We start from the raw sequence: 13,178 nt of genomic DNA, 5'->3' as shown, positions 1-13,178 counted from the left end.
AATCATACCGATAATACGTATATACTCAACTGGACAATCAAACAGAGGTCCATAAAGAGATGTGTGTGGATATGTCATATGAAAAGTTCAATTTTGTTCTTATAATTGTAGGATACTTAAAAACGCTGGTCATTGGTTAGTTTTTGCTTGTTTTCAGCAGCCACTTATGATGTTATTAACTTAATGTCATCACTCTTCAACATCTATTATAGTCGTATAGACTATTGTATTGGCCCACTCAAAGGAACTTTGACTTTGATTATACTCAGCCTTTGATTTTAAACTATTTTCAAATAATATCACAAATACTTAAGTTTAGTTCACATAACAGATTTTTTACGCAGAAAATCATTATGGACATTGTGATTTTACTAATAAATGACATATTTGCATTGTTAAATGTTTGACGCATTTCGATTAAAATCCATACTAAATCTTAGCAAAATATGATTAAAAGACTGGATTGAAAAATTTGAAAAAATTGAATACTTTAAAATGTATTGGTTAGTACTGTGCAAAATAATTCTTGCGAAAATCAGACGAGAGTAAAAATTTACTCAAAAATTGTCATAAAAGAAATAATAGAAAAAATATTAGGTATATTCGATACTTTTCTATTCTATAATAGATACACTATGTGTTAACGACACGTAAATGTTGTTAACGTATTTTATGGCACATTATAAATGTTAATAATAACCAATTTTATAGTATAATATGTGTGCAAAGATTGAGCTAGACGTGCTCATATAGACTTTATCTAATTGAAAATTATAAAGGTATAAAAAAATTGCATGAAAATATACGTTCATAAATTTACTATTAACATTGCTTACTATGTAACTTTAAACATTTAAATGCTTCTTAGGCTAATGTTTATAATTATAAGAACTATCAATAGAGTATATCAACACAGTAGTAAATAATACATTTTAGTTAACTCAGTAGTAGAGTATCAATTTATTTTACACATTTTCTATAGGAAATATATAATAATAACTTATTAAATAAATAATCATCATTGCCGGTGTAACATAATATTATATGTTTTATACTGACCATAATATGCATGAACATTTTCAGTTTTCAGTTTTCAAAAAGTAATTAGATAATCTATCAAAAATAAACATTTACAATATTTAGCAAGCTGATTAAATATGTACATCTAAAACGAAATATTCTTTTCAGATGGGAAAGTCTATAAGATTTTTAGTTATCTGTTTATGTTTTTTTCCAACAAACCAAAATTATTCAATTACCAAATAACTATTTTTTCCCTTTTCTATTCATTAAAACATAAGAAAACCTTCAAATATGCAATATTATACATTTATAATAATCAAATGATGTGATTAATTATTATAGCGTATACATAATACTGGTAAATGGGAATAAATAATATTAAATGGGTGATTGCTCATTAAAATAATTAAATTAATTAAGATTTAAGATATTGTTTTAATATTTAATGTAAAATTGTATTACTATATATATTTATACACTATGAACATATGTGTGGTTATTGGAATTTATTAGAATAATTTACTTTTAAAATGTATTACATTTTTTAAAGTTTTTGGCCCTCCGCTGTTATCAAATATATTATGTGCCGAGGTGGACGAGGTGTCCACTTCAAACATCTTGTGTATAATAGAGTCTTATATATTTCTATTTTTATTGTTTTCACGCATATCATATAATATGTGCTGCAGAAACCGTTTTCACCGACGTCACTCAGGTCAACATTATCCACCACGCACCGTCAAGTGTCCGTTGCCAACGCGTCTTCGGCGAGCGGCAAGAGACGCGACTCGCTGTCAAGCTCAGCTGGAGCCTCGTCAGTGCGCCGTCTCATCGAAGTAGTCCGAACGACTCCATCCAACATGGGTCCAGTATACAGCCGGAGACTGTTGTGCCGAAACTACGTCACTCTGTGCCTTGGACACGGCGCGGCAGCTGCTGCATTGGTTCCGTTCATGGCATTACAGGTCAGTGTACCTATCTTATATTGTTATATTATATTAATTTACCAACACAAAATACGCTTAAAAAATATTTAACGTTTTATAATGCAAGCTCGAATATTGTCTACAATACTCATCATAATATTATGTACTTTATATCTAACTTGCATGACAGAAAACGCGAGTCACAACACTTATCTAGGTCACTTAAAGTATAAGTAATTTCATCATAGACTATAATATATGTTACTATATTTTGTTTTCATGAAGCATTTTTGAACAACTACTGATTAAATTCAATTATTTTTAACATGCAATTATATTTCCAAATTTAATGTGTCTCAATCATAGTATCATATCATAAGCGAAAAAGTCTAGAACACAATTCCTACTCACTTTTGTATTATAGTGCAGATATTTAAGAATATTTATTATATTTCTTTTATCGAGAAACACATTTCCTCATGCAAAAAATGTTTCGAATGCGATGTTAATAAATAATAATATTATTATTATTATTATTTTATTTATTTAATATAAAAATAATTTTCCATTGCTCTTTTCCATCGAGTAATTAAAAGATTTCAATATTTTGTACACTTGGTCGTAGGTATCACGTTGTTTTTAAACATAATATTATGTGATGCGGCGTATTGTATAGGTGATATAGGTACATATATGCATTGAAGGTCTACACTGTAAAATGTTTTATTGCTTTGTAATTGATTTATGGCATTATAATATTAAAGTTTTGTTTTAACATGGATGTGGTTTTACTTTTGGGTTTGGACAACTAATAACTTTAAATGAGCATCCAAAAATACCAAGTGGTATCAAATATGATAGGACATTCAATATATTTTCGATGCTCAATCCACTTACCTGAATAAATGTATATAATATGTTTGTTTTTATAATATTTTGTCTGAAATTGTTATTGTATTGTTGATTAATTATTAATAGCCAATTTTCAAATTATGTTTATTAAGTTGTGTATTTGTAGCAATTTAATAAACAATAAACTGTAAAAAGAGTATTTCTGATATTACTGCTTTTGTTATTGGATTACTGGATTATACGTACTAATTATCTGGTAAATGTATAAAATGAGTGTACATTTATAGACAAAGTAAAAACATAATTTTTAATTATAAGATTTATTCTTATTATTTTATATATAAATGTATTGATATCTACTTATTTTCATAGTATGAAGGTGTCTAAAAATCAATTTAACTAGTTTCATTAATTATAATTTTCTTTTTGAATAACTTCAATTGTACAAATCCATATCTTAGGATTGAATATTGTTATAATTAGATATAAATATATTTGGGTATTGAAAATATTATTGAATAACTGTAATCCGAACAGTTTATTTACTGTTTAGTCATACGAGTAATGTAGTAATTAATGTGCGTATTTAAAATTGAAATGGTAATAAAAACAAATAATTATTTTAATTATTTTTTCAAAATAAAACCTACGAAACAAAACCCTAATTAATTTTCTTTCGATAAAAACCATAATCAAAAGGAAATGTTTAGAATATTTTTGCATATTATGGTGCGCGTATAGTACCATTTTTATAATTCTGTACGTCTAATTAATTTTATTTTGAACTATATGGTTACATGTAAAATAATAATTACATAGATAAATAACTATTTTTAAATTTGTGATTTCAATAATTTTTTTTAAGTTTAATTAAATGACAATGTTAAAATATTGATTATTTAGCAAAAAAATATTAATTTTTGTCCTTAGAATATTGCATGATTTCTCTTAAGGTTGGAAAAAAATATGAAATTTGCTTATGATTTTGACAAAATTGAAGTCTATTTATGCCCATACAAGTTTTTAGTAGTTTTATGCAAAAGATTCTTTTGTTATTTGAATGTAAATAGTATATGTAATTGTGTTTTCAAAGACGTAAATTTGCGAAATCGAGTTTTACCATAGTCTCAAGAATACGAACCTTTTCTCTAGATAGTATAAACCTAATTACCTGTGATTCCCTTTTATAGCATACGCAAGTTCTATTATATAATAGCTAGTTGGTAGACTGAAAAAGAATAAAAAAAAAAGAGACAAATATAAAAACTAATGAGTATTTTTGTGAATCAGACAAGACTGTGTTCATCATGCCCTATAATAAACTCATTAGTTGTTAAATTAGATTTCATTATATTGTTTTCCACAGATTCTATAACAATACCTAAACCCAATTCTACTAAAAAAGAAATGTATCGGATAAATTGTGTTAATGTTTAAATATGATACTTATCCTGTCTGGCATGCGCATAGATATATACAACAACTAGATAGTCGTCTTAATACTACAATATTGTAGTCGATATTAAAGTTGGCCGCTATTTACAAAGTAGACAATGTTTACATTTATTCTTATCATTAGAATAGTGATAACACAATACTATATGTATAATGTATATAGTATACATATACATATAATTACCATATGAATATTAAATTATTATGATTTGCGTATTTTTCAAAACTATTTGCACTTTATAGCATTTTGTACTATTATGTATTATTAAATACTTTTATATACTCGTACATTATTATATACTTAATCGTTTCCGACTGAGTAAAGTTGCGTTCTTATGTATACATACTACATTTTAAAACTTATTTATTTTTCATTTTGAAACCTATGCATAATAGACAACATTCTCTAAGCATAATATCCATATTAATTCTTTAAACTCTGCTATAAATCAATAAAGTAATTGGATGTTATAGTATGTTAGGTATGCAACAATTAATATAATATTTTGAATTATTTTGAATTCAAATTTCAGTCTACATAATTTGGTTGATAAATTGAATTTACTGTTACTGTGATAACTGATAATATTATCTTGTAAACATTGCCTGCTTTGTAAATGGCGGTCGACTTCAATGATAAAAAAGAGACGTCTATCTAGGTGTTTTTTATATCTATGGACTATGAGTATATCTAATTGGTTTTTTCATCCAATACGTAATGGATAAAAAATATACTAGTAAATTCCGCTTAAAAATATATTTCATATTCCGATCGTACATGATCAAGTTAAGTTTTATAAATATTATATTATTATACTGATATATGTTTCATTTTGTAACCTATAGAAATCAGATAATAATAATATATCGAATGCAATAATGTTCTCTCGTAGATATTTAGAATTCAAGTAAATAAAAATAAAAACAGAAACTATTATCACATGTGCACTGAAAAGTATATTGATTATTATACGAAATAAAATAAAATGTACCTTAAAAACGAAATACGAGTATAAATCAGAGCACTTAATGCTAAACACGTACTAGTGTTTTCTTTTAATAGGTATTTTTGATGTTAAAGAGTAGATAGAAAAAATGGATGTAAAAACTAATAGCTTTTTTCCTTTCAGAAACCTCTGCTATTATAAAGTATAAGCAGTAAGGTTTCACAAAAACCTTCATATTATTTAGAATTTATATAGAGTACTTTGTTGACCTGTTTTTCAGAATTTCAATATTGTCGACTGACTGGCTAGTATTGATTTTTATAGTAAATAACCCTGTAATGAAAGTAATAAAAGCAAGAAAAAAATATTTATCATAGCGTGATTGAATTGATGCCAATAACGTTTTTGATCTATTTCACATTATTTGTACACATACTAAGAATGTATTTCTAACTAGATCCTCACAATTTTTATTATATTATATAAATTCGCGATCATGTTTCTTATTAAAAATACTCCTATAAATGATATTGTATATTCAAAACGTAATAGAACATATGACATCTCAAATAATTACACTAATAAAACTTTTGGACAAAGATTCGTTGACTATTTAGGACCAACTTTCTTCAATGTAATGCCTTTCGCTATCAAGAAAACTATAAGATACAATCCTAAATCTAATCATAAAATAATAATCTACAATTGGCTTCTACAAGAAATATAATCTCTAGCTTTTAAGGAATGTCTAAATATTATGTATGTATAGAGTATGTTATTAATTTCATTATTTTTGTACTTCCTCTATTATGTTTAATTAAATGTCGAATGTCGATTTAATCAATTTTCTGCTGTAATTAGTAATTAATATATGTATATAATCTAAGTTGTAACATGTAACTCTCTACTACCAACTCAAGCTCTGCTTAAAGGTAGTAGATATAACAATGTTTTTTGTTTTATTTAATAAAAAGAAAAAAAATTTGAAGGATCCTGTATATATTTATAGGATGTTTTTGATTCGCTTGAAAGTCTCTCGACAGTTTGATACGTACTGTGGCTTCAAACAAAAAAAAAACAAACACACAAATAGTGATATATGTACGATCCGATAATTTTAATTGTTATGATTTTTGTAGTCAGAAAGGGTCTTATACAATTAAATATATTCCTAGATTTTAATATCGTTACAAATCTACAAATCTAATTTTGTTTTTAACCGTTTTACATTATTAGTATACATTTATAATACTGAAAAGTTGCAATAGTCTCAAATAAAAATGTTTCAGCAATGTATAAACTATGAGTAGAATTTTCGCAATCCTGATCACTTGATAAGTAACAATGATTTAAAGAAAAAACTGAAGAAATAAATGACCACTTCTCTCACCTACTTGATAGTTTCAGTAGTATTGAAAGTTCAAAAAAAAAAAAGTGCCAGAAACAGAAATTTTAGTCTCGATATACATTATTAAAAAGGCTAAAAAAACTACTTAAAAAATTAAATTAACACATGTATCTTCAATGATTTTCAATAAATTGAGCAAACTGCAGTCTAAGAAACTGATGAACGTGAATATAATTTTAATCTTAGTCGATCAATGGTATTATATTTGAAAGAACTGAGAACTAATATTATGACGCCGTAAATCTTAAGAGTAGATTACTTTATTATATATCAGTGTATAATGTAGTATTAATCAAACTATTATTTTTTTTAAATAATCACGAATATCAATTATTTAAGTATTTTAATAATTTAAAAAAGTAATTAGGTATGTATTAAATAATAGATTTAATGTTTTATAATTTACTGGTTTAGCACTGTGTATCATATACAACCAGTGTCTCTGATGTGAAGTTATGCGTTATTAATGTTATTATGAAACATTAAATAAAAATTGATTAGTTATCATAATTTGTATATAAGTTCTTCACTTTACACAAATTCTGAAAGTCTTGTAGGTTTTCTGGCTGTTGTCAACTAAAATAGGTTGTACCTATTTAATATTTTGATCTTAATTATATAATATTGTCAATACTTTCAGTTTGATAACGAATTTATGTTTCGAATAAAATTTAGATTGAAAATATCTAATGCATTATGGTTTTATAAAATTATAAAATAAATACCCCAACTTAAAATAAGAAAATGTATATTCTGCAGGAGCCATGAAATCATATTGTATTGTTATTGTCTTATAGATATTTGGTATTTTTTTCAAAACTATAAAATAATATAAAATACTTATATTTGCGTGCCTATTTATAAAATCTTCATATATATATTTTGATATAAAATTTTATCATCGTTATGAATTTTGAAGCTCTTTATTATTTTAATACAACTTTAACTATTAATGCTATATGATTCTGAACATTTTTATTCGATCATACAATGGTTTTGGATTTAAACTAACAAATTATTTTTAAGTTTTTACAAATATTTTAAGTTATTAAAGAAGTTAAAATTATTTTATGCAATTTAATTTTTTACATACGTGTGTATATAAAGTTACTTTTCAATCACCTTGTTGACATTTTTCTAAATAAATTTATTGATTGACGATTGAAACATAGATTTTTAATCCTTGAATGTGTATTATATTTTTAACATATATCTGTACATATTATGATTTATTACCTAAAGTTGTTATTTTAATCTTCTTATATTTACAAATTTAAAAACAGCGATTAATCTTGATTTTGTTGAAGATTTTACATTCATTAGTCATTATTAATTTTATATAAGACATTCACTAATATTTCTATACTGTATAATATATATATTAAATTGCAATGTTTTGAACATTATACATACATTTTGATACTATTTATTAAGATTATGGAGACTTATTATGGTTAAATTACATTTTAATTAAAAACTAATGACAATTAAGTATAAAATAAGATTATTTAATGGAAGTGTATACCTAATTTTTTTATTTAGTGTTATCTTTATATAATACAAACACTCCGTGATCTAAAATTGAATCTAATATTGAATAAATGAAGTTTTGTACTTAAAAAGTAAATCTCGACTAAATTATATCAATATTATTTGTAAGTAGTATAATAATAATGTTTTAAACGCATTCGCAAGATATTATTATGTATTACTATTAACCAATAATAATAAGCGTAGGATATTGAATCCGGGAGAGTCTATAGGTAAAAAATGAATGCAGTGATCCCGCAGAATAATAATTATACTATCTATTTATTTATTTCATATTAGCAAACTTAATGTAACGTAATGTTATTTTTATCAGCTTTAAATAAATCGAGGACCTCATAAAAAATATCAGAATACGCAATATTATACTGAATTTTGGGTTTGGAATCGATATTCCTCATATCTCCTGCACACTATTAAGATCTGCAGGACTTTATAGTAATATAATCATCTTCGTTATTATGGCTTAAAGTAATGGTGAAATAAATTAATAATTCATATATTATATATTACGATTAAATAGTAATAATATTTATTTTAAATATGTGCAAAAAACGACAGGAGACTGGTGTAAAAGTACGAGATTTTATGCAATTACGAAATAATTGTATAATTATATTTGAATATTACTTTTTGCACTTTGGATTTTAATAAATACTACTTCAAGCTAAAATAATTTTGAGGTATATTATTTTTATAAAATTCTAAAAGATTTAAATTCTGTGATTTTTCTGCTTGATTATCAATATTTTTCAGTTGAAAGGAGGCATTTAAAAATGTTAATAATATCATCTTTGTGCTTTAAAAATTATTTGGATATACTATTTACAAGATAATCTAGAAATGAAAATAGGACATCTATAATATTCTCTTGATCTCTTGCTGGTACATTTCATTGTTTGGTTAGACTTTTCTTCAATTTAGCCCTATTAATTAATTTTCAACATAAGCTCCTATGTTATGAAGAATATACTTATACTAAAAAATTCATATTAATTAAAGCCTCTGAAAAATTAAATTTGCCACTCAGTTGAAGAATTTTACTGATTATAAAAATATAATTTTACTTCTTTTCTGAACACGATAGTGAAATTATAAAACTTGATTGCTGAGTCCCATTTAACAGTAAAAACGCATCAGACGATGACTCTGAAGCTGCAAATATAGGCAAAAACATTTTATAATTTAAATAAATGATGAACTATGGCGTTTCAACTCTAGACTATGGTGGAGAGCACCTATATACTATTGATTTTTATATTAAACGTAATATTTAGGTATATTAATTTATTATTATGTGTCAAGAAAGAATGTAGCTATTGTGTTTCGATGTCTGCAAAACAAAATTTAATAATTTAAAATCATAATTTCGGGATAATATGTATTTATGTAATGACATATATTAAACATATCTAACGTAGATCGTTCATAACAATATTTTATATAATAATATTTATAATAATGTTACTAATGCCTTAAGGTATCTTCTAAAACTGTAATGGTACACATTGAACAATAACATAGTTAATATCGGTGGTTTCGTTAACAACAATATTTATCACCTAATATGTAAGAACAGTCACGTTTGATTATGCAACGTTCGGCCTTATTATTATAAACTTCGACGTTGTGCCAGCGACCCGCGTTTTAATATAGCACCGTTGTGGTGCGGATAGTAATTATTATACGCAATATTATCATATATATTGTATTATTGTATTTGCTTATATATATATATAAATACATATAACATAGGTATAATATTACTCAATAAATCGAGCTTTTACGTGTCGATGGCGCGTGTTCATGTTATGATTTATGGTAATAACATCGGAACTCAATTTATATTGTTATCGTATATAATAATTTATTGAAGCAGATACTAGGTATAATAACACTGTCACACAATGCCATCACGAAAACAACATGCGCATATCAGTGTGTGTTTATTTCGGTAAGGTTCTTCTATTGTACTGTTGATTGGTGCAATTTAAATTGTTTTAATGCTGAGGGGGGAATGAAAAAATGTAATCCCAAATAGAATCGTGGAAATTCTCTTCTAACATTTTCTTTTTGTAAATCTTACCAGATTTTCATATCATATTTTATAGATACAAAATGTATCATACATTATTACTATTACTCAGGCCTGTCCAGATGTGAGGTATACGAATATGTATAGGGATCATCACGCCATAAGACCATTCACAACAAAGTGAATAAAACAATCAAATTTTGATATATGTTTATTTGTATTAAAAAAAAAAAAATAATATCTGGGCTAGCCACTCGTACGATTCCTGGAAATCCCCCAATGCAGCTAAAAAGAAATTGGTGTAGAGATCTTCTTAAGGATTAACGAAAAAAAAAACAATAATAATTAATTAAATAAAAATATATATATATCAAATTATATTTAAGCAAAAGGAAGTGCGATCACTGGATGGTTTCTTTCCTTATTCATGTTTCTCTAATATATTGTAACATGCATTTGTGTATAGATTGTATACTCTCTAATAAAAATTAAAATTAAAAAAGTAGAACCTACGGCCTTTTTGAAAATCCGTTTAAAATATATTCTGTAGAAATATTATTAAATACTTTCCTTTTTAATGTTTTAAAATAAGATATCTTGATACCGTAATATTTAAATGGATAACGATCTCGTCTTATCGTCTTATCTCGCGTCATATTTTATAAGGATAATTTTAATTTTTGTTTTACTATCAACATACTAACATTGTGTTGGTTATTGTCATGCCATTTTTGTTCTCTACGTTATTGTAACAGCTCATCAGCTCCTCAATACCTCAAATAAAATATAGCAATATTTGTGTAGGTACTTATCTGCAATTGTCAATTAAGTTTGTTGTATTTACGTACTTATTCATAATGACTTTTTGTATTTCACGTTATTAGAATCTAAGGCTTAGATAAATTTAATTTCATAACCGAGACTACCTACTTAACAGACGCTACTTACAAAACTGTATTCCGTGGTGTATGATATACTTGATACTGATATTTAAAAATATTTTAGGGTTCTATTTCCGCTTGGTGGTGGCCGGACAATTTGAAGCAGAATGGTGGGTTCACCACAGTCACCACGGACATTGGTTCTGTCCTGCTGTCTGCAATGTTTAGTTTGGCTGCGATGAGCGCACTGTTTGGTCCGACGGCCGTCCACCGGCTTGGCACCAGGACATGTCTGGTGGCCGGTTACTTGGTATCCGTTGCGTTTGTCACCGTACACCTATACCCAAAGGTGGTGGTACTGGTGCCCGGTTACTTTCTGATGGGTGCCTGGTTGGGGTGCTGGACGGCGTCTCGGACAGCTGTGCTCATGGCGCTTGCTTCTAAAATGGCATACGTGCTGTCCGACCGAGAGGAGTGCGAACTCGAGGGCAATGGTCGGCGAGAAGCAGTGGCCAGGAATCTGGCCAGGGGACTTCAGGTGAGATGCTCATAACCTCTTATAACTGCATAACTGTTGTGTATGTCACGCTGGTAGTGTGTGACCTACCTGTTGATTCACTTTTTGGACGAACTACCTTAAAATATTAATGGGTTTACACAACATGATTCTTTACTCACCTTTATATATTAGTATTTAAATTTAAATTTTACGTCATTTATAAAATGGTTAAAAGATGTTCCTGTCACATAATGGCAATGAACCATTATTCTAAATATTAAACTAGGATTTACATTCCAGTATGTCAATAAAGACGTTCGATTGTTAGAGTGTAAGCTTTCAAGGTATATAAAGTCTAAACATAGAAAACGTAAGGATGAATTTAAAACTTGAAATGAAAATATATTTTAAGTAAACCAGTAGATATGACTTATAATATACTTTACACTAAAAGATTTTATTATGCAACAGATTATACAAGTATACTATAATTATCCAAAGTATATTGATAATTTTCTGGTTATCGTTATACCTTATAATCCATATTGTTACTATAGTCCGTACATGATTAAATTATAAATTACATTATTATTATTATTAATAATAATAATAATTTAGTATACAGAAATATTGTATAAATAAACATTTGGAAAAACTAACTTCTACATTCCGAAATCATTATAATAAAATTAAAAATTATAGTCTATAAGTTTAATACATAAAGTACAAAATACAAAAAGTTTCTTACATAAATATTGGAAGAATCATCTGATTTTAAATTAAAATTAAAAACAATCAATTTGTTCATTATTTGCGTTGGATTCAAGATATTAAATGTTTTATAGAAATGATTGATAATGCGAACTTGGTATACGTATAATATTACATTTAAAAGGCATGAGATGAAGAAACCGATTTTGAAAATTATTAATGCATTGTATTTGCGTATTTAAGTAAGAAGACTAAACCACTGAATTAGGTATATCCAAGTTTAGATTTGACTAAAGATATAAATAGAGTTTTTAATATATTATGGTCTATGGATTTCGAATTCTTTACAGTTTATCGCAATGAAGTTTAATACAGAAGATGATTAATTAAAAATATGCTGGATGTGTTGAATAAAGGAAAAAATATTACAACAAGATTAATTTACACGAAGTAATGAGTGATTACTTAATTATTATATTGTAGGTGTTAAATTTAGTCGACTTTAGTACTTCGTTCGATCAGAAAGTGAATCTAGTTGGTACTTTGGGGGGTAAAAAAAAAATCCCAATATTTTTCTTAATAATTGGGATAAACAAACTAAAAATTAAGGAAAAAACAGGAATTTTTACGCACAATCAGTTTTTGACAAAATCAATTTTAGTTTTTGGTGTAGCTTTAAAACAAATGACCATATAGATACATGATATTTTCACTGGATGTTTATATAGTATAATAAGTATATTTTATCCACCATGCAATATGAATTATTGCATTATAAAATGCAATTTTCGATTATTATTAGTTTCTATAAATTAATATCGATAAAAATGTATTTGTTAGGAAGAATAGTTTGAAAATTTAATACAGAGCTCTTAACATATTGTTACAATAAC

At 26.3% G+C, this 13,178-nt stretch overlaps 1 protein-coding gene across 1 annotated transcript in view; it reads left to right on the top strand.

The window, feature by feature from the left end:
* The window catches only part of LOC107167135 (N-acetylglucosamine transporter UNC93A), a 40,521-nt gene that overhangs the window by 7,538 nt on the left and 19,805 nt on the right, over positions 1-13,178 (top strand). The window contains exons 2-3 of the mRNA XM_015516045.2: positions 1,713-1,988; positions 11,200-11,613. Of these exons, the coding sequence (XP_015371531.1) occupies positions 1,713-1,988; positions 11,200-11,613 (690 nt within the window). The remainder of the gene's footprint in view (positions 1-1,712; positions 1,989-11,199; positions 11,614-13,178) is intronic.

Source organism: Diuraphis noxia, unplaced genomic scaffold (assembly GCF_037042655.1).
Source record: "Diuraphis noxia isolate RWA-SAM2 unplaced genomic scaffold, SU_Dnox_SAM2 contig0004, whole genome shotgun sequence".
In the NCBI taxonomy this organism is placed as follows: domain Eukaryota; kingdom Metazoa; phylum Arthropoda; class Insecta; order Hemiptera; family Aphididae; genus Diuraphis; species Diuraphis noxia.
This window is presented reverse-complemented; position numbering and strand designations above follow the sequence as displayed.